The sequence below is a fragment of the Sander lucioperca genome, chromosome 1 (assembly GCF_008315115.2).
Source record: "Sander lucioperca isolate FBNREF2018 chromosome 1, SLUC_FBN_1.2, whole genome shotgun sequence".
Classification (NCBI taxonomy): Eukaryota; Metazoa; Chordata; class Actinopteri; order Perciformes; family Percidae; genus Sander; species Sander lucioperca.
In genome coordinates this window covers 1332560-1354257 of record NC_050173.1, presented here as the reverse complement: position 1 = coordinate 1354257, position 21698 = coordinate 1332560, and the positions used below count along the sequence as shown (strand labels likewise).

Genomic DNA, 21698 nt, shown 5'->3' with positions numbered 1-21698 from the left:
CTTGCTGTCACTGAGCAGCTTCACATCGCCAGAACAACCTCTCTCTCTTCCATCATCATTCTTCTGGATCTTTCTGCTGCCTTTGACACAGTGAACCACCAGATCCTCATTTCGACACTCCGAAATCTGGGTGTCTCAGGCTCTGCGCTCTCATTGCTCACATCTTACCTGGCCGACCGAACCTACCGGGTAACCTGGAGAGGATCTAGCTCAGAACCTTGCCCACTCAAAACTGGCGTTCCTCAGGGATCAGTCCTGGGTCCCCTCCTCTTTTCTCTGTACACCAACTCTCTCGGGTCTGTCATTCAGTCGCACGGCTTTTCTTATCACAGCTACGCAGATGACACCCAACTAATTCTCTCCTTTCCTGAGTCTGAAACTCAAGTAGCAGCACGTATCTCGGCCTGTCTGACTGACATCTCTTCTTGGATGTCTACACACCATCTGAAACTCTCCTACCCAAGACCTGACTATAATAATTGACAACTCTGTGGTAGTCCTCACCAAGACTGCTAGAAACCTGGGTGTAACACTTGACGACCAACTCTCCTTCACTGCTAACATTGCTGCAACCACCCGATCGTGTAGATACATGCTGCATAACATCAGAAGGATACGTCCCCTTCTAACGCAGAAGGCGGCTCAGGTTCTGGTTCAGGCTCTAGTCATCTCACGTCTAGACTACTGCAACTCCCTCCTGATTGGCCTGCCTGCATGTGCCATCCGACCCCTGCAGCTCATTCAGAACGCAGCAGCTCGGCTTGTCTTCAACCTCCCCAAGTTCTCTCACACTACACCGCTCCTCCGCTCTCTTCACTGGTTACCAATTGCGGCCCGCATCCACTTCAAGACACTAGTACTTACATACAGGGCCACAAACGGATCAGCCCCAGCTTACATCCAGGACATGGTCAAACCATATACCCCAACCCGCCCACTTCGTTCTGCATCAGCCAAACTGCTTGCTGCCCCCTCACAGCGAGGGAGAACTAATCACTCAACGAAATCCCGACTGTTCACTGTCCTGGCTCCCAAATGGTGGAACGAGCTCCCCATCAATATCAGGATGGCCGAAAGCCTACACATCTTCCGCCGAAGGCTAAAAACACATCTCTTCCGACTACACCTCGGATAAAAAAAAAAATATAAAATTCTTGAACCTGCACTTTCATATGTCTTTTTGTAGCTTTGCCTATTTAAAGCTAATGTATTTGCACTTACTACTTGTTGTCTGGAGTTTGAACCTTCACAGTTGAAAGCACTTAATTGTAAGTCGCTTTGGATAAAAGCGTCAGCTAAATGACATGTAATGTAAAAGCACCTCAGAGTGTCACTTAGACCAGGGGTCACCAACACAGTGCCCGCGGGCACCAGGTAGCCCCCAAGGACCACATGAGTAGGCCTCAGGCCTGTTCTAAAAATGAAAATTGAATATTGATATTATCTGTTTCCCACCTTGTTAAGTCATTGTTGATAATTAGGCCTATTGATAATGAGAAATCATTAACGTGATCAGTGTCTTCACATAGATGACTATCATTAATCATTAATAATCATATATAACTAAAGGCAAACTGAGCAAATTTGTTATTTCAGAAATTTTTATTCAAACTGGTAGCCCTTCGTATGACTCAGTACCCATGAAGTAGCTCTCAGTTTCAAAAAGGTTGGTGACCCCTGACTTAGACAATATCATGATAATGATGTGGAAAATGTAAAAATGTAAAAGCCCTCTAAAATGCCCTACAAACTGCGTTCCCTCTAAATTCAGACAGCTCAGTAGATGATGGAAGGCTTAATGCTGATATGACACACTGATTAACATATTAAAAGGTTGCTGACCCCTGGTTTACTAGAATGATCACACTGGTATGATCATATGATGTAGACATCAAATGCCTAAAACAGTTATAGATAGATAGATAGATAGATAGATAGATAGATATTTATTGATCCCAAAAATGGGAAATTACAGTGTTACAGCAGCAAAATATCAGTCACACAGCACAGAATATGAAATACTAGGATACAATATACATACATACAATATACAAGAAATAATAATATGATAGAATACAAGAACAAATATTTAAATATTTAAAATATATACAAGTTGGGAATACAGAATGTACAACTGCTTAACTAGTAATGATAAAGATGTAGATAAACCTATTGTGCAAGTTGCACTTAGTGCAGATGTGATGTCTAAGAGTCTTATCTAGCACCCAGTGATGAGGTGTTAAAAAGTTGTATTGCCTGTGGTAGGAATGACAGTTTGTTCAGTGACCTCCTCTCCACCACAGCTTCAAATGTGTCCTGTTTGCAGCCAATAACGGTTATGTTATTTTAGAGAAAATATATAAATATTGAGATATCAATTCTTGAACTCAGAGGGAATTCAGAGGGAACATAGCTGGTAGGCCTATATGACATTTGAGTGGGCTTTCGTTTTGAAAATCCACATCAGAATGTCCTGATACTGTTCCCTGTCCTGATATGCGTGATACTGACTGAGTGGCACTCAGGTGGCCTGCAATAATTTTGAAGTGAAGTTGAGGTGATGACCTCTCATTTTATAGTCAGATTGGTCTTTGGAAATGTATTCTTTATTAGAAAGTTGGACTAATTACTCACATAATTGACATGACCAAGCGTCAGTTTTCTAAGTCTCATTTTTTTCCGTATGAACGTGGTAGTTTTATCATTAATTTTATTTATTATTTATTATTTATTTGTTTATTATGTCGAACCAAATGCTTGCTCTTGGGGGAAATTGTTGGGTCTTTGTAAATTATAGTGTGATCTAGACGTACTCTATCTGTAAAGTGTCCTGAGATAACGCCTGTTATGATTTGACACTATAAATAGAATTGAATTAAAAATTGAATTGAATTGAACTGAACTGAATTGAATTATGTATTAGTTGACTGACTGTTAGCTACTGTTAAACTGTTGACTGTTAAATGAATGTGAAATTGCTTATCATGTTCAACGGTGCTTTTATTTTGAAGTCAGTTCTTACACACTCTTACCGTAATGTCTAGGATATACACGAACCTCAAAACAAGTGGGGGGCTGGCTTCCCACAGTGTTTTTGGAAGTGGAGGCTGGCTTGGCTGCAGTCACTAACTGCGTAGGACTTGACCATAATTCCCACACAGCTGCTGCCGGATCATTTCCAGAATCCCAGCACAGCATGTCCCCGACACACACAGCCGCGCTCTCCCTGCGTCTCTTCCCGCGGCTGCTACTGCTGTTCGGAGCGGGGCAGCAGTGTCTCGCAGCCCGTCCGTTGCTCGTGTTTCTGATCGATGGGTTCCGTTATGACTACATGGATGACCTGCACGCGCTACCCGGATTTCGCGAGCTCGTGGGCAACGGGGTGAAGGTGGACTACATGACACCAGACTTCCCGAGTTTATCATACCCTAATTACTACTCATTGATGACAGGTAGGCTATCTCAATTTAATTTAAAGAGGCTTTATTAGCATGACATTAGCAAGTACAAGAGTGAAAAGTACAGTTTTTAAGATGCGAACAATCAAACAAAAATGTTAACATGTCAATTAAACTATGTCAACCATGTCAACAATATTTAATAACACCAAGAACCTAACTCATGCATATCAGCAACAATATGAAAATAATAATAAATCAGTAGGCTAATAATAAACAAAATAGACAAAGTGCACACCCGCGCTCGCTGTGTGTGTGTGTGTGTGTGTGTGTGTGTGTGTGTGTGTGTGTGTGTGTGTGTGTGTGGTGTGGTGTGATGTGATGTGCGCGTGTGCGCGTGTGTCAATATGTGGAAATATATCGTGCTTTATGTGTGTGTGCGTGTGGTGTGGTGTGTGTGCATGTGCGCGTGTGTCAATATGTGGAAATATCTCATGTGCTTTGTGTGTGTGTGTGTGTGTGTGTGTGTGTGTGTGTGTGTGTGTGTGTGTGTGTGTTTGGCGTTTAGTTGTGGTGTTGTGGTCCAGTTCAGAATGGTTGAGTTTAGACTGGCTGAAGTTTTGTGCATTCTGTTAGGAAGTATATAGCTCTGTCTCAACTTCATCTTTCTTGCATAGCTGGCAAAACTAAGCGCTCCTCCTTCTCTACACACACACACACACACGCACGCACGCACGCACGCACGCACACACACACACACACACACACACACACACACACACACACACTCACACACTTTAACAAATTTATTTATGTCCACACAGAAAATAATCTGTCGGAGGACACAAATATTAAAGGTGTCAGAGTACATTCATAAATTCATGGACCAGTGATATCAAGTCAAAATAGAAAACAGTAGGCCTACTCAGTTCTCAGGGATATAAGAAGCAGCGTATCGGCCATATATGGCAGCTGCCAATGATAGCAGGGACAGCACAATACTTTACAAGCCGTTAAGCTAGGGCTGGGCGATACGGAGAAAATCAAATATCACGATATTTTTGACCAAATACCTCGATATCGATACCGCAACGATTTTGTTGACTGTTGGTGCTTTCACAAAATATTTACACAATGAGATTTTTGATAAATAATCATGAGTAATGTGGATGTAATGACTAAGTGGGTAAAGGCAAATAATAGAACAGTTATACCAGTCTGGTAAGTTCAGAAAATGACATCACTTTACTGAAATGCAGATGATATCTAGTCTCATATCACGATATTGATAGAATATCGATATATTGCCCAGCTCTAAGTTAAGCCCCCTTTTTGGGCATCCCAAGTTCTTGAAGCCCGCCTAGTTCAACCTGTGAATGTGTCCTCGGCTGCTAAATATGAAAACAAGTAGTCTGCACCTATATCCAGCTCTGAGATGATATTTAGGAGTGGTTGGTTTAAAGGCTTACTCAGAGTAAGAGTATAGAGTAAGTTACTCTAGAAGCATTTTCCGTCCTTATATCCAAAACCAGAGAATGCAATGGTTTCGGCTTTAAACACACCGTTAATGTTGTGAAACAGGCACAGTTTGGTTATGTTAAGGCACAAAAACTACTTGGTTAAGTTTAGTAAGACATTGTGGTTTTGGGTAAAAACCAGACATTATTTCACTTCCAGTTACGCGTGTGATGCAGAACATGACCTAGCTCCGTTTGTTCCGTAAACATGCCGTTTACTTTTATTTTAAAACGGGGCCCGAACCCCTGTCTCCTGGAAGTCCTGTGTTTGTTTGACCCATTAACCAGCCCAACCTGCCGCTCTTATACTTTGTCACATTACATTTTTGCTCTGCTCCTGTTTTATCTCTGGCCACTAGAGGACGCCACCATTATAAATGTAAGTATTGGTTGTTATTGCTGCTTGAACAAACTACTTATGTAGTGTGTGCACCATTCATCTGTCCGTTTAAGAAAGTCTGTTTGCGCACAAAGCTTGAGGAGAAAATGTCGGCGGTACAGTTTATTTATTCATTTTTGGGGCTTTTATGGCCTTTAATTGATAGGATAGCTTAAAGACAGGAAAGCGGAGAGAGGGGGGTGGACGACATGCAGCGAAGGGCCTCGGGTTTGAACTAGTCTCGCATTGTCCATATAGCATTCCGGGATGGGAGAGAAACGTGCTCTGGTTTATTGACATTTCTTTAAACCAATCACAATCGTCTTGGGTGGCGCTGAGCGCCGGTCGGAGCCACGGTGCCTCCGCAAAATAGCCTCGGGAAGGAACTGGTTTTGGTGGAACGTGTAAGTTCAAAAGTTGGTTTAGTCGTGCAACAGAAAACTCAGATTGGACAGATATTCTAGCTAGCTGTCTGGATTTACCCTGCAGAGATCTGAGGAGCAGTTAACCATAGTCCTCATAAATCCACCGGAGTTTAAAATTCCAACACAAAGAAAGAGGAAGGTGATGGACATCTGGCCGAATGAGGGACATCCGGCGGAATATCCGGCAGCACAATGAACAATCCCAGAAGTGAAACGTCGTCGATATAGACTAGATTCAAACCTGTGCCGCTGCAAAGGACTTAGCCTACATGAGGCGCACACTCAACTGAGTGAGCTAGAGGCCGCCCAGGCAGTACAGTTTAACCACGATGTGTTACTGTGTCGTGCCGTCCCAAACTCTCTGAAGTTCCTGTCTTCCTCAAGGAGTATTTAAATTCATGCTGGAGGCGTTAACTTCAGCTGAACCTTAAACACAAGATGCTTAACCCAAATTCATCAGCAATGTGTTTTGTGTTAACAGAGTTGAACTACTCCTCTGCCTGAGGCAGGTTATGAGGTTATGTTGGACACTGACCTGAATGAGACTTGGGGTACAACTGTCTCACCAAACATAGCATGAGTTAGTAAGCTGGAAATTCCACCACATTGTGCGACACAAGGTTTATATATGTACTGTGTATGTATATATAAAAATTGAGAACTGGGGCTGTTGATAAAAAAATCTGGGCTACATAAATTGTGCAACATGTGCATGAGCACACACACAATGTAACCACCATTGATTGACAGACTGTGAACATTTAGTTAGTAATACTGTTTTTGTTACTGTTTCTTTTCTTAATTCATTTTGTAATGGTAAAGTTTCTAATGTGTAGTTTTGGGCCATGTCCTTTCTTTACTAATTAAATCATACCGGTCAGTTTCAACCAGGAACACAACAGATGTTTCCTGTGCCACTATTTAAAAATTTAAAACAGTTTTAAAACAAATTTCCTTGTTCAGCTTTGACACAAAGTAGTCTGTGATATGTAGCACAATATGTTTCATCTGAGTATTATCCATACACTATGCTTTTTTACTCAAAAACAAGTTGTATGAGCTCAGATCAATGAGGCCTACAGGCCATAAATAGCTAATAGAGTTCAAAACTTGTGGTGTTCACCAGAACTTATGTTGTTATGGAAAAACTCAGGAGCAGCACAACTCATATTCACATACGTGGAGAAGGTTCCGGAGACTTTGATGCCTTACACAGAAGTATTTAATGAAATCTCGAATCAAGGAGAATTTAGGAAAACAGTACAATTGAGTTATCGTGTAGTGCTGTCCCAACTTCTGGAGTTCCTGTCTTCCTGTATGTGTGTTTAAACTCATGCTGGAGGTGTTAAAGGTCAAATATAATATACTTACTGTATTTAGTAAAGAAATGACCACAATATGTTATCAGATATTAAGGAAACATTCTAAGTTGAAATACTATCTTCTCTGACAAGAATGCTAAAGCCAGTATTTGCTAAAGCAGCAACCAAACGAACTCTACCCAAACTAAAATAACCTCAGCATCTTTCTAAACAGTTGCATGACCAGATACGTGGTAAAACACATCTTAGAGGCTTAGAGCCCTAAAGACTTGGCTAATTTCCATTTAAACAGGTAAGTGTTGAGCTTCATTAGTTTATATCACGGCTAACGAAATAGGGATGGGCATTTTCAGTCATTTCAACGTTCATGTGTTGCATTTAATTATAAAGAGTACTCAAGTTAGTTACTGTTGTGAAAAATCTGATCAGGATTTTTTTTTTGGTTTGAATATCATCGACTATCATCTACTGGCTTGATCTCTGTGAGTAGATTCTGAAAGCAGTGGCGAGATCTCGGAGAACAAAGTGGAACGAAGCAGAGTTCAGTTCACAGTGTTCTAAAGGTTTAATGAGACACACAAGGATATACATATTCTCTAACAATCGCTACATTCATTTAGGAGGCGTGTAGTTAGATAGGAAAGAGTCCAGATGGGCAGAATGATTGTTCCAAGGTTGGTTTACACAGATAGAAAAACAGTGTTGCAATTTAGGATACAAATAAAACGAATGAGAACAACTTTCTTCTGAGTTCTCACAGAATGGAATGTAGAAGGTAACATTATTCCCAACAGTTACATGCACAAAAAAAAAAAAAGACACATCCGGTGAAGTGATCCCGACTGGTGCTTATGCCGTCATGCTAACACGCTAACTGCTAACGTTACGTAACGAGGACCAGGCAATCGGGCCACAGCTGTTTACAACCACCGTGACGGACATATGACAGAAACCGCAAGTTTGACTTCTTCATAATGGAATCATGCAATTTAACTTTGTCAAAACAACCGTGTAGCCTTAATTGTTGGATTGGGACGCAGCTTATGTACTCTACAGGTCGCTCTGCAATGTATGTAAAGTTATGTCTCTTGTGGCTAACGTTACCATCACCAGTTTCAAGGTTGTGATAAGATGATTCCCACTTTGTTACATACTGCAGGGCTCCAGACTAACTTTTTGCCTTGGTTGCACTGGTACTCCAATTTGTCAATGGAGAAATTGCATTGTATTTTTACTTCCGGAACCCTCTGTGGGCGGGACTGTTGAGCTCTATACCCTTAACCCGATCATACCCCGTTTACGGTGTATACATGCAGGGATACTCCGGTTACTGAAAGAGTTCTCTAGGTCTCTTAACCGGGTTATGAGAACTGGGGGTAAGGTGTTTACATGGTGTTTGAGAAATCAGGGTATTGCCTTAACCCGAATATAATCAGTTTTTTAAACTGCATGTAAACGCACTGACTGTCTTATCATACAGCTGTTACTTCTCCTGTCATCTATGGAGACACAGAGTCAGAGCCGTCGCAGGGGGGTGCGAGACCCTGTGTGAACTTAACGTGTGAGGCCCTGCTCATTACACCGTAATGCACGCAGATCACTGTCAACCCGCACAGGGACTGCCGTTATTCAGACAGCTATATAGTCATATCTGTGTGTGTGTGTGTGTGTGTTCTTGTGTGCCTTGCTGTGTGTGCATGTGTTAAATGTGGACGTACGCTCGCTGTCCATGTTGCTGAAATATGTGCCAAAATAGAAGGGATGAAAGGCTTTGCCACAGAGATAGTTGTATTTGTATTTTGCTGTTAAGAGAGGTAACAGACTATTTCATATCAGAATCAGAAAGGGCTTTATTGCCAAGTACGTTTTTTGCACATACAAGGAATTTGTCTAGCTTTGTTTAGCAGTCAGAATAATAGATCGTCTGACCTACGGCATGGCAGCTCAGCTGCATGTCACTTTATATTATGACTGAAAAGATGCTTCTCCCTTGTGGATTCACATTAAACAGTGCCTCCCCGACCCTCCGTGTGTTCACTATATCCTCCTGGACATGTGGGCGGTTCCTTTTCCCCACGTGGATTAAAACCATTCCCATTGGTCCGTTGTCGCCCAATATAAGGCGTCACTTCCAAATCCATGTGTCCTGAGGTTACTTCTGGTCACAAGATGAAAGGTCCTACCATGTGGGTGTCAATTATTTTCAAGCTTATAGTAATAAACATTCAGGGGTGGCTGTGGCTCAGGTAGAGCGATCGCCTGCCAGTCGAAAGGTTGGTAGGTGTGTGAATGTTTATCTGATGAGCAGGTAGCACCTTGTACGGCAGCCTCAGCCACCAGTGTGTGAATGTGTGTGAATGGTGAATGGTTCCTGTACTATGTAAAAGCGCTTTGAGTAGTCATTAAGACTAGAAAAGCGCTATATAAAAACAGTCAAACAAGACTGATACACAAAAGGTTTCCTCCTGTGGGGACAAAGAGCTTGCTCCTGTATGCTAAATATCAGACATGATCTAATTAACACAATAAGCTGCAGAGTACATTTGTGAATACATCAAAACCTCAGCATTGTTTTTAAAACTTTTTTAAACTCAACAGCAGACCTTCAAATGGTCTGTTGAGCTTATAGACTGTACATTTTGAATTTAAAGTTTGAATACGCAATTTTTCCCATGTTTGAACAAAAGTTACTTCAACTTCAACTAGAAAGGGACAGCCCTACTGTGGGATAGTGAGCAGTAAACAGTGAGGCTGATAGGGAGATCAAACAACGTGTTGGGTATACCGAGAGAAATATATGACTATTTCTGGAAAAAGGTGGATCATAAATATTATCAAAAGTGGGCGTAAAGGATTAAAGATATAGAGCCCTGTGTCTGTCTATGTCTGTTGTTTCTCTATCTTTGCTTTCTGGTGGCATTTCTGGTGCTTACATGTCCTGCCATGTGAGGATTTAAGTCCTTTCTGTCCTCTGGATGATGTAATGGAATTTAAATTTTGTACTGTGCAATTAATCGAATTCTGATCATGATTTTGATATTGGCTAAAAAACAATTATTTTGCACATTACGTTCTGCAAGTAAACTCTTATTTTATCTTTTGTTCTGTAGGGAAATTCAAAAAGTTCAAACAGGAAAAGTATTAAGGGAAAATTCACAGTTCAAGGTATTTTCACTGTTGATTTGTTTAACTGTTTCACTGTTTTTAAGTTCTATAAATGTAACATCTCTCCAAAAGTCAATGAGTAATCATTTTAAAATAATCGTGATTTCAATATTGACCAAAATAATTGTGATCAGGATTTTTTCCATAATCGTGCAGCCCTATAATGTGCCTTGTTTGTCTGAACACCACAGATGTTGTGTTATAGCATGCTGTTAACCCAGACATACAGTAGTCTACAGGGACTGTGCCCCAGTATCAATTCAGCATGTGTGCGGTCTCTTTGCTTTGAATGTTTGTACAGATGGTCCACTAGTTACTAGGAGATTGTTTTTCATCTTGTTATATTTTAAGCTGGGCTGTATAATGAGTTATGAGCATTAATGAGTAACTACACAACATATGGGTTACTGCGGGCTTGTAGTTTGTTTTTGTGTATATTCCAAGTATAAAGATAAGTGTGTAAGTCATGTTGCATGTTTTTCTTTTAATTCACTACTGAGTGCTTTACAAAACAGTATATATTTTTGTATGCTAGAGAATGATAAGAGACGTGTGTAAGGGTTGAGGTTTCTGATCATAATCGTAGTGTGGGTGAATGCATGTGGCCCTGATAGTTTGATTGAAAAGTTCTACATGATGATGTAATAAAGCATCATTCATAGGTAAAACGCAGAGTCAACCTTTTAACCAGTCTCACTTAGTTGTTGTTCTATTACAGTCACTTTAGGGCAGGGGTCATCAACTACATTTTTCCAAGGGCCAGAATGTTTCTAAGCAGACACTCCGGGGGCCGGACTTACAAATAAAGAAAATAAAATTAATTTATACCTAATATGCCTATTCTTGTTTGAAATTTTCACTTTCTTACTGAATTAATGCTATAATTCTATGCAGTTCTATGCAGTCTATGACGTTGATTCTGCCGCTGAGCCACAGCATGTAAGTGGAGTGAAAAACTTTCGGCCAATGAGATTGCTGCATTTTAACCCTCCGCCCACCTGCCCGCAAATTTATGAATCCCACTATGGCCACGCCAAGACCCGAAACTGACGTTTCATAGTGTCAATAGGCTAGCCTATCACACCCGCCATCCTTCCCATTAGTTAGGGGCAGTTAGAAAAGTGGTGCAATGGCTAGAAAACTAGAAGGTTTTAGACAGGCCAGATGCTGATTAACGAAAGATAAAGGTAACAGTTACATTAAAAATGACCGTGACATCATAACAGGGAGTCCAACTGTGACGAGCTCAGTTAATGATGCATAGCATACAATAGGGCTATTTGCTAGGCCAATGTGATGGCAACTGACATAATGCAATGTCACCCATGTCAACCTTTTAAAAGCCTATCTGAAAATATCTGACCCATGTTATTTATATAATCGTGTCTCTGCCAGGCTTCAATCAGCTTTATGAGTAAATCATTACTTAGACTACTTCATTTCCCTTCAGTAATCAGAAGAAAGCTATGTGTTAACCTGGTCTGACTCTTATCTTTAACACAGAAGTACCTAGGCCTATTTATTAGCTCACTCCGCCTCCTATTGGTTAGACTAACAAAAATATATGGGCACAAAATATTGGACAGGATATAAGAAAACATTTGTGTAGTTTCACTACACGTACAGCCATTCATCCACTCCATTCCTCTACACAGTAATACTAATTTATTGTAATCTAGGAGGTAGTGATGAGCCAAACAATGTATTTGAATATAAATTATATTATCTAGTTTTCCTTTGAATGAATTGTGCGTGTTGATTTGTGTGTGCGTGTATGATGTGTAACGTAATTCATAGTATTTGTAACAATATGCAGGTACTCATGAAAACTTTTCAAGGTTGGCAGGTCTGGGTTAGGTATCGTTCAGGTTTTTTCCAGTACCTGTGCTAAAACAATACTTTTAAAGCGGTGCTAAGGTCATATGGTCAAATTTAAATAATTGATACAAATTGTAATAACAATAACCTATTTTACCAGTCAATGGCTGTGAAGCAACAAAAAGTAGAACCACTAGATGGCAGAAGGGTAGTTTAAAACAACAGCTTGAGTTTCTCGGGGTGCACTTGAATGCACCATGAATTTACGAGATGCTCATGAGAGCATCGAGAGGGAGATATCTTTAGTCCGCTCAGTTCATAGAACCCAGAAAGCTAACATTATCCATGGGCTTGGGCGTGTGTATTCCCTGGCCACATAACTCAAGCTAGCAGGGGGGGGTTAGCCTCTATAAAGCTACATTTTGGTTAACCTTTCTTGTTCTGACTGACTCTGAAGTTGTGTTTTTTGTTACTTTACACACACATTGTTTTTTTTCCTATCTTATAAGTTGCTAAGAAGATTTCCTGCCAGTTCACATTTCCACATTCATTCCTTAACTCTCTGGGTTTGAGAGCTCAGCAGGATTAGAAGGCATTTGTCATGTATTTAGATTAATAGCTTCACAAGTTGTTATCACACAAGCATGGCAAAAATATTGACAGAAACCTTACAATGTATAAGGGGTTATACGTTCTTTAACATTCCTCCTGTTAAGCCGGGCGACAGCAGGTGGCGGTAATGCTCTACCCAGCTGCAATTTTCCAGGTCAGTGCATAACTGCCGTGCGTGATTTGAGACAACACTACTCGAAATGTATATGCACTGCACAGGTGTGCACAGTGTACTACCTCACTCACGGAAGTATCAGAATTGAGACACACTACACAGTGTTGGTAGATTGTTGTTAATTGTTTGTGTTGTTTTATTTTAAAGTGTGGCCACTATCAAATATACTGGAAAAGAAATGAGGCATTAATTGCTCTAATTCCACTGTTTAACAGCACAATCAATGAGTGTGCCTTACCCTCTTGCGGCTGAAAGGTGCCAAATGCCTAAGACTCAAAAACATGGTCCGGCCTGGCGTGTACCAAAACAAAATTACATTTGAACTTTCTATCAGTCTGCATCTTATAGTGGGAACATTATAGAATCTGTTGTCCATGGCTGCATATCCTGTATGAAAACCTCCTTTATTCATTAAATCCCTGCAGCCCTTTGTGTGCAGCAGGTCAGATATTTGATTAGATAAAGCCTAGAAACAATGCCATTATGCATCAACTGTGTTTACTTTGATTAAACCCTGGGCTCGAAAGTAACAGTTGCCCGGTTGCCCATGGCAACCAGATTGAGTCAATTGGCAACCATTTCGTGGCTTCTGGTTGGGCAACCACCTGTTTAATATTTGTGTTTTTCTTAATATATAAAAACTTACAAAACTGGAAAGTCTTATTTCAACAGAAGTCAATATTTTAATATTTGTCCATAAAGTTTAAACACTACGTCTGTGCGCAACACAACATTTCAGCTGTTGTGAGACCGCTTTCCACGCACGTGCGTTTGCCATGAAAAAAGATACAGGCAACGCAATTTTCTGTTCACGTTAAAGGGATGGTTCGGAGTAATTTCACCCTAGGGTCCTTTGCACCATGACCTCGAGCCAAGCACCCCCCAGAAGCTTTTTTCCCTTGGTCTAACATTGGGCAAGTTAGCGCCATCAGCCGAATTTCTTAGTGCAGGCGCTAATGGAACCAAAGGTGTATCTCGTAAATTACCCCACTAATAATGCCTGGAATGGTACCAAACTTCTACAGTAGTACAAATAGATTCTGTACTCATAAAACGAGGCATTGGAAAGTTTGTAAGTACACCAGGAGTTTATTTAAATAACACTTGCCTGATGGCTTCTACTCTCTGCTGCTACCACTACCGCTACCGCTGCTAGCTAGCTCTCAGATTCTCCTCCATTAGTTGTAGCTCCTCCTCCTGTAGGTACGGGCGACCTTCGAAATTGAGCCACTCATTGTCGCGTTCAATGCTAACCTCAAACTCTGCCATTTCGTTGATCTCTTCTTCTGTTCTCTCGCTTCTCTATCCTTCTTCACTACTTTTACCGTTAGTATCTTCCGGCAATAGATGTCATGCTCTGTGCGGGATCTTGCGATTTTTTGGTATATCCAAGTTTTTAATTTAAAAATAATTTAATTTTTTTTCGAAGCTTAGTGTTAACTAATAATTGTTGCAAACTGGTACTACCAACAAAATATTAGTGCATTCCTGGAACAAGGCATCTTGGAAATACCAAAAAACCTTTTCAGCAACACCGGGTGATCGTGCGAGATCGCGCAAGATCGCGCAAGATCCCGCACAGAGCACGACATCTATTGCCTGAAGATACTAACGGTAAAGTAGTGAAGAAGGAGCAAGAAACGACAGAACAGAAGAAGAGATCAACGAAATGGCAGAGCGTGAGGTTAGCAGCGGTAGCGGTAGCAGCAGAGAGTAGAAGCCATCAGGCAAGTGTTATTTAAATAAACTCCTGGTGTACTTACAAACTTTCCAATGCCTCGTTTTATGAGTACAGAACCTATTTGTACTACTGTAGAAGTTTGGTACCATTCCAGGCATTATTAGTGGGGTAATTTATGAACTACACCTTTGGTTCCATTAGCACCTGCACTAAGCCATTCGGCTGATAGCGCTAACTCGTCCAATGTTCGACCAAGGGAAAAAAGCTTCTGGGGGGGTGTTTGGCTCGAGGTCATGGTGCAAAGGACCTTAGGGTGAAATTACTCTGAACCATCCCTTTAACGGCGTATGTTAAAATGCCCGGTATCTACCAGATGGAATAGCAATGTGGATTTTGGTGAATTATTACGGTGCCACTTAAATGTATGCGCTGCTCTCTGATGCTCCGAAACAGACGTTAGAGGCAACAGAAGCATCACTGCATGTCATGCTAGTTACATAACACTAATAACACGTAGTAGTAGTAGCTGGATTAAACACGGTTAAAACTTAACTTGGTATTCTGCCCTTTTATGCAGGAGATGTATTAGTGAGGCTCATTAATCATGTAGGTCAAGACCTCCTTTAAATTTTTCTGGCAAGTGTAGCATTTGTTGAGTCATTGTTTTCATGCTCCACCATGTTTGGCTCAGCTGTTTCAGGCCGCTGAGATCAGTGATGTAATAGGCTAACAGTCTACTGTTTACCACACGTGTACTGCTGTATATTCCACTTCACCCAGCCCTTTAGGCGCTGACTGCCTGCACCGTTAGCCTCTTCTCTTCACAACTTGTAAAAACTGAGTATGTTTTGTTTTGTTTTTTTGACAATGCAGTGGCGGTTTAAAACTATTTCCAAAGGAGGGACCAGGCTGGGGCCACATGCAATGCGTCAACACAAATAATTTGCGTTGACGCATCATGCGTAGAAATCTAAAAATAACCAGCTGCCTCCAGCAACAGCGCAAGTATGGATTCCTCGCAAGTTCAACAACACGTTGAGAAAAAGGCTCGCACACGGTCTTGTCTTCTAAAGTGTGGGAGTATTTTACTCTTAATGTCAACAACAACGTGGTAGTCTATAGACTTTGTAAAATGATCCCTGAGTCAGGATAACAGCAGCAAAACACCGTAAGTTCTGCTCACCTATGCCTCTCCAGCTTCTCCTGTAGCTCACCCGTATACAGTATGTCCTGCACTGACTTGAGTGTGAGGTAAACTGTGCTGTGTCTCCCCCATCTGTAGCACTGTCTTTGATAATTGCGCAACCAGGCCATATTGTTTCAGATATCTCACAAATCCTTTATAATGTCAGGGCCGTTATAGGCCCACGTATTAAAAAATTGTCTGTTACTGTTTTTTTTATTTGTGTATTCCTCCTGAAAGTGACTTGAAATGTTAATTTGTTTTATTGTTGGATTTATTTGATACATCTGATTTCATATGTTGCTAAAATTGCACTTTTTTTTTACTGTAAGATTAAAGGGAGAAGAGCTTGGATGTTAAACAAGAGCTTATTCATTATTTTACCTACTACTGTTAAAAAAAGCAAATACAGGTTACTCTTTTTGCACTTGTTCTGTTTACTTTAAGTTTTTATTTTTGTATTTCTCCTAAAGTGACTTTATTTTGTTGTTGGATTGATAGCCAACATCTGGCTTCAGGTTGCACTACAAATTCATTTCACTTGAACAGTGCAATGTTAAACAATTTTAATAAATAGAGATTTGAACCTTATTGAAATTTGTTTTTGTAAATTGTTAATAATTGAGCAATGGGAAAATAATCGCTAATTGAAAAATTAATCGTTAGATTAGTCGACTAATCGAAAAAATTATTGCTAGATTAATTGTTTAAAAAATAATCGTTTGGGACAGCCCTACTACATTTTATTTATCACTGCACATAAATAAATATATATCCCCTCCTTGGGGATAAAGCTGGGGTTATATATATATATATATATATATATATATATATATATAGGGGGGGGGGTCGAGGCTTAATATTAAGGGGGCACTGGCCCTTGGCCCCCCCTAGAACCGCCACTGTGACAATGTCATGTGTTGCTCTGATTAATTAAAACCGAAACGCGAATGGGGTAATAAGATCATCTTACCTTGATAATTGGAGGAAGTTTGCAATTTTCTGAAAATCCCAATTTTTGGAGAATATTTCTCCTGGGATGTATTTATTATCAAAATATATAACTGATTATAGCATGTGCGTAATATAGATTAGCCTAATGTGTGTCAGAAGATATATCCTTGGTGGAAAGGACAAAACAAAATTTTTTGGGCAAAACATAACTGACTGAGGATGATGACTCGGTGAAATGGATATTGGTTGTGTGTGTGTGTGTGTGTGTGTGTGTGTGTGTGTGTGTGTGTGTGTGTGGGTGTGTGTTTGTGTGTGAGGCATGCCTTTGTGTTGTACTTCCCTATCTTACTAAGCCCTATTAACAACAGCCCATCCTGGCCAACGGGATGTGAGTTTTGGAGCCTTCCCCCTGATGATGTGCTGATGTGTGTGTTTTGATAGAGCACATTCTATTGATAGAATCACTAGCTGGAGACACACACACATGCATGCATCCAGTTCATTGACACTTCCCTTTATCCCCGTGCCAGCCAGTCCTGCTTAATGCAGACTCTTTCTTTGCTTTAACCTGAATCTAATGAATTCGCTCCAGATCAAAACCAACAATGTGTTAGTCCATCTCTCAATACTTATTTACTTCCCTTCCCCTCTCTGTGGCCCTGTGGCAGCTTTAAGCCCATTGGCTCCTACTGAAGAAACTTAAAAAAAACACCTCACATGCATATAGTTTAATTTATGATAACAAAAGAGGAACAAGACAAAAATCTCTTACAGTTTTGTCACACTTTATTAATGCTCAGAACAAAACGGATTGTTGGAAAAGTTCTTTTTTGTTTTTTCCCCCCCTTTAAGCCAAAAGGATTTCTTATCCATTACCTCACCATTACATCACCTTAGCTGTCTCTTCCCAGTATTAGGCTTTGATCATTTCGTTACCTCCCTTGGAGGCAACTATTCGGTTCTAATTTAGTAACTGCTAAACAAACAAATCAGATCTTTGTCAGATACACATTCCACAAGCCCTCTTCTTGACTTTGTTACTTTATTATAACAGTTCACTTGGGTGAGGCTACATGGTACATGTTCAGAATGATCAATCATTGGGGAAATAATACTTGATTACACATGCAGTAAATATGTTCAAAACATTATACAACGTTGATTGTGTAATCGTACAATTCTCCCCACAGGTTTTAATAGTTTTTGGACAACAATGGAACTCTATGGTACAGAGGAATACTAATAATAACATATAGGCTTTGGATACTCAAACTAAGCTATTTTTTTGTTATGTTGATTTTTGTCAGGCCGTCACTGTGACGTTCATCAGATGACCGGAAACTTCATGTGGGATGAAGCCTCCAATAAGGAGTTCCTGATTGGGGTCAACGCTGACAGTCGGTTGCCTCTTTGGTGGGATGGATCAGAGCCTTTATGGGTCACCCTGCAAAAACTGGGAAAGAAGGTTTTCATGTACTACTGGCCGGGTGAGCACACACAATGTTAACCTCAACTGAAACTGAAACTGCAAAGGCAAATTGACTGTTTTAAGGCTTGTCTACACAGAAGGCGTTTCAAGACTCTCATTTTGCTTTTACTTGTGTACTTTTTCCTTTTAATACATATTAAATGAGCATTGTTGGAGGGAGCCCGAGATCCAAGATTTTTCTTTGCCAACGACTGCTTCTTGTAATTATTGTGCACATGACAATAAATAACTTGAAACTTGGAGGTTGGGGGTAAGGGATGATTCCAGGATTTTTTAAGTGGGGTGGCACGGGGACCAATAATCAGCCAAGCAGGGGGGCATTTTATCAAAATACATCATAGAAAATCAAATCTGCTTAGAAATATAGGAAACATTGCATAGGATAAAGCACAATGTAATTCTATAGGTTTCAGTCTGCCACTTAAAAAAAAACAGATCCAGTGCTAATTCCATGGTATCAGAAATTTGGATAGTCGTCATGGAAACATAAATTGGTTATGTGACAAGGGCTGGGGAAATTGGCAGAACAGGCAGCCAAGTGACAGTACTGTGATCCAATGGAAATCACAACTGTCAGATTGACAACACTCTAGCCCAATGGACCAATGGAATTGGGCCCCCCTTCTAGCCCCACCCTGTTGGGGACATGGAATCCAAGTTGGCCCTGTGTCAGAAGGTGGTTGGTGGTTGGTGCCTGGGGGTGCGGCAGCCTAAGAACCTGCTTGGTGGACACCAGCAATGAAGGAGGCTGTCCAGCTGAAGTTGGGAGGCCATTGGGGCTTGGTTGGCCCAGGGTGTACATCACATTCAGCGTTATAAGACCATGATATAATGTGAATAAGAACACCAGTAAGTAGAAAGTCCTCCTTTTATTTATTTCTAAGAGGAAGAGTTATTATTGAACCACCAAGTCAGCCTCCTGAGCACAAATGCCCAATGATGAAGTTTAAAGTTGGGGTAAGAACTAACTTCAAGGCCTGTGTGGTACTATTTGCGATGTTAACCATCCTAAGAAGTGTCTGTAAATAATGCGGTGATATCACGTGTGTGTCTTCAGGCTGCGAGGTGGAGATTCTGAGTGTCCGTCCATCATTCTGTGAGGAATACGTCAACAACCCATCAGAGAAAAACCTCACAGATGCGATAGAGAATGCTCTCAATGTCCTGAGGTAACAACCCAAATGATGTCATGTGACCCATGGCTTACTTTTTGCCCATGGAAAAGAGCTGTCAACTTGAAATTTGACTGCCATGAAAGTAAAAACTTTCAAACATTTTTTTTTTACATTAAACCACCAAGCCAGAGATTAATGTGTGTGTGTGTGTGTGTGTGTGTGTGTGTAGGTCAGGCCAAGCAGGCATGGCAGCAGTATATTATGAGAAGATAGATGTGGAGGGCCATCACTTCGGCCCAGGATCTGAACAGGTCAGGACAGCTGTGCGACAACTGGATCTCGCTATGCAGACTCTCAACAGAAAAATCAAAGTTAGTAATATCCCTACCTATAGTCATGTTTCCATCTAATTGTCAAGCGAATTTTAAGCGACCTTTTAAAATGTCGCAAAAAAGAAAAGAAAAAGAAAATGCGAATTAGAAGCGTTTCCATCAACTGGTTTAGAGCGAATAAACTAGACTACACAAAGCGTAGTTTCGTCACAAGTTGACGTTACGCATGGTTGTAGATTGCAAACCGGCTTGCTAAATCAAAGAGTTTAGGAGCTAAATTCTTTGGCTAAATGGAGAGAGGTAGCATTGTACAAGTTGGCCACCTGTGCAGAATACAGGGTTGTGGCAGAGACATTTGGTGTCAGCGAGACAACCGTTCACCGCTGTGTATACGCGTGTGCAGGGCCATACGATTCAAGCTGTTGAACCAATTTGTCAATTTAGCCGATGTGGCTGAGGCCCAGGCAATAGCGCACCGCAACTCCACTACGCACCTTCTGCCACAAGTGTACGGCGCACTGGATGGGACCCATATCCCGATCCTTCCCCTGTCTGATGGATACCGGGACTATAGTCATGTAGAGCTGTAATCGGGCCTTAAAAGTTAGACCCGACAAGGCCCGAGCCCGACAGAATTCGGCACAAGCCCGACAAGTAAATTTTGATTGACAGCTTTTTTAAAGCCCGAACCCGTTTACAGCCCGACATTATTCAAATGTGCACACACACACAGCTCTTTTGCCTTTTGTCAAGAATGAGTCATTTATAATTTATTCATGAATAACATAGGCCAGGGGTTCTCAATAGGTGAGGCGCACCTCCCCTGGGGGGCGCCAAAGAGCCACAGGGGAGGCGCGACACGCGAAGAAGAAATAACTATGCAGCTCTATTGATATCTGTAATTGTGCGTGCGTGTATTAGCTTTAAAATGCATCGTTTGCTTGTCCCAAGTCAACAGAAGTCAGCATTAAGATAGGAGACAGGACCCAGCAACAAACGTAGGAAATATGATCCTGAGTTAAAGTTAGATTTCACCTGGTCGGGGTCCGAGGCTGCTCCTCTGCTGCAGTGGGACAGAGACTTGGAGAAATGTCCATCACGCGTTTCTGGTTGTCTGTGGAGAGCGAGTTCCCCCAGATCTCCACTAAGGCTATGAAAGTCCTAATCCCCTTCACCTCCACCTACTTGTGTGAGTGTGGGTTTTCTGCACTGACCCTGATTAAAAACAAATACGGGTTTCCACCTCCGATGTAGAGCAGCGTTCAGCCGCTTCCCTTGCCGAGACCCTTTGTCTCATTCAGAGACCAGAGACCCGGATGGGGCTCTGAGTCTGTCAGGAGGTCTGAGATCTACCGTATCAGCAGAGATATCACATAATGCACAGCAGGCTATGGTGCAGGTGGATTATTTTCTGAAATATAGTGACTTTATTCTTGTAATAGCCTATTATAACTTTATTTTTCTCAAAATATCACAGCTCCTCCAAACCTCAGAGAACACAGATGGGATGAGTTATATTTTGAATGTACACAAAGTTTTGAACATGAGCAGAAATCTTGCTCAAACATCTGAAATATTACAGTCCAGGGGTTTATTAATTCATTAAAATGAATTCATGTATTATTGAGGTGAATAATTGTCATGTGCACATGTAAGGAGGTTACTTCCTCAACAAGAGAAGCAAAAGAGGAGGGAGGAGTAAATGATGCTAGGCTACATGTGTGCTGACTCAGAAAAAGGTAGAAATAGAAATAGGTGCATAAAAATTCACCAGAATGCAGGAAATGAAGTGTTTAATGCTCAAACCCGCAGACCCCCCCCCATCATTACACATGTTAAACATGTTTTGTTGACTTGTTGACTTAATATTTACATTTTATCAGTTGTTATTTAAACTCAAACACACAAAAGATGGCATTTACTGCAGAGGGGTGTGTGGGTTAGGGCAGGCGGACAGGATTTTGGGGAAGGGGGGGCTTGGCTGTCCTTACCTGTTCTAAGGGGAGGCTCACATTCACCCAATTTGAAAACCCCTGACGTAGGCTATAGGCCACTTGGAATTTGGAACAAAGAAATAAAATAAGTCCTCCAGAGGCCAGCCTCCGTTTCACCTCCTCAGCATCCATTTTTGCG

At 41.1% G+C, this 21698-nt stretch overlaps 1 protein-coding gene and 1 long non-coding RNA gene across 2 annotated transcripts in view; one reads left to right on the top strand and one right to left on the bottom strand.

Moving 5' to 3' along the window:
• Positions 1–1097: 1097 nt before the first annotated feature.
• Positions 1098–19987, bottom strand: LOC116042179. Its single transcript, XR_004103136.2, has 3 exons — positions 19757–19987; positions 19315–19320; positions 1098–1111 (listed from the first exon to the last, which is right to left on the bottom strand). It is a non-coding gene; the product is annotated as an uncharacterized LOC116042179 (long non-coding RNA).
• Positions 3089–21698, top strand: part of enpp6 (ectonucleotide pyrophosphatase/phosphodiesterase 6) — a 29447-nt gene continuing 10837 nt past the window's right edge. The window contains exons 1-4 of the mRNA XM_031288304.2: positions 3089–3452; positions 17937–18116; positions 19176–19287; positions 19463–19604. Coding sequence (XP_031144164.1) covers positions 3197–3452; positions 17937–18116; positions 19176–19287; positions 19463–19604 — 690 coding nt within the window. The 5' untranslated portion in view covers positions 3089–3196. The remainder of the gene's footprint in view (positions 3453–17936; positions 18117–19175; positions 19288–19462; positions 19605–21698) is intronic.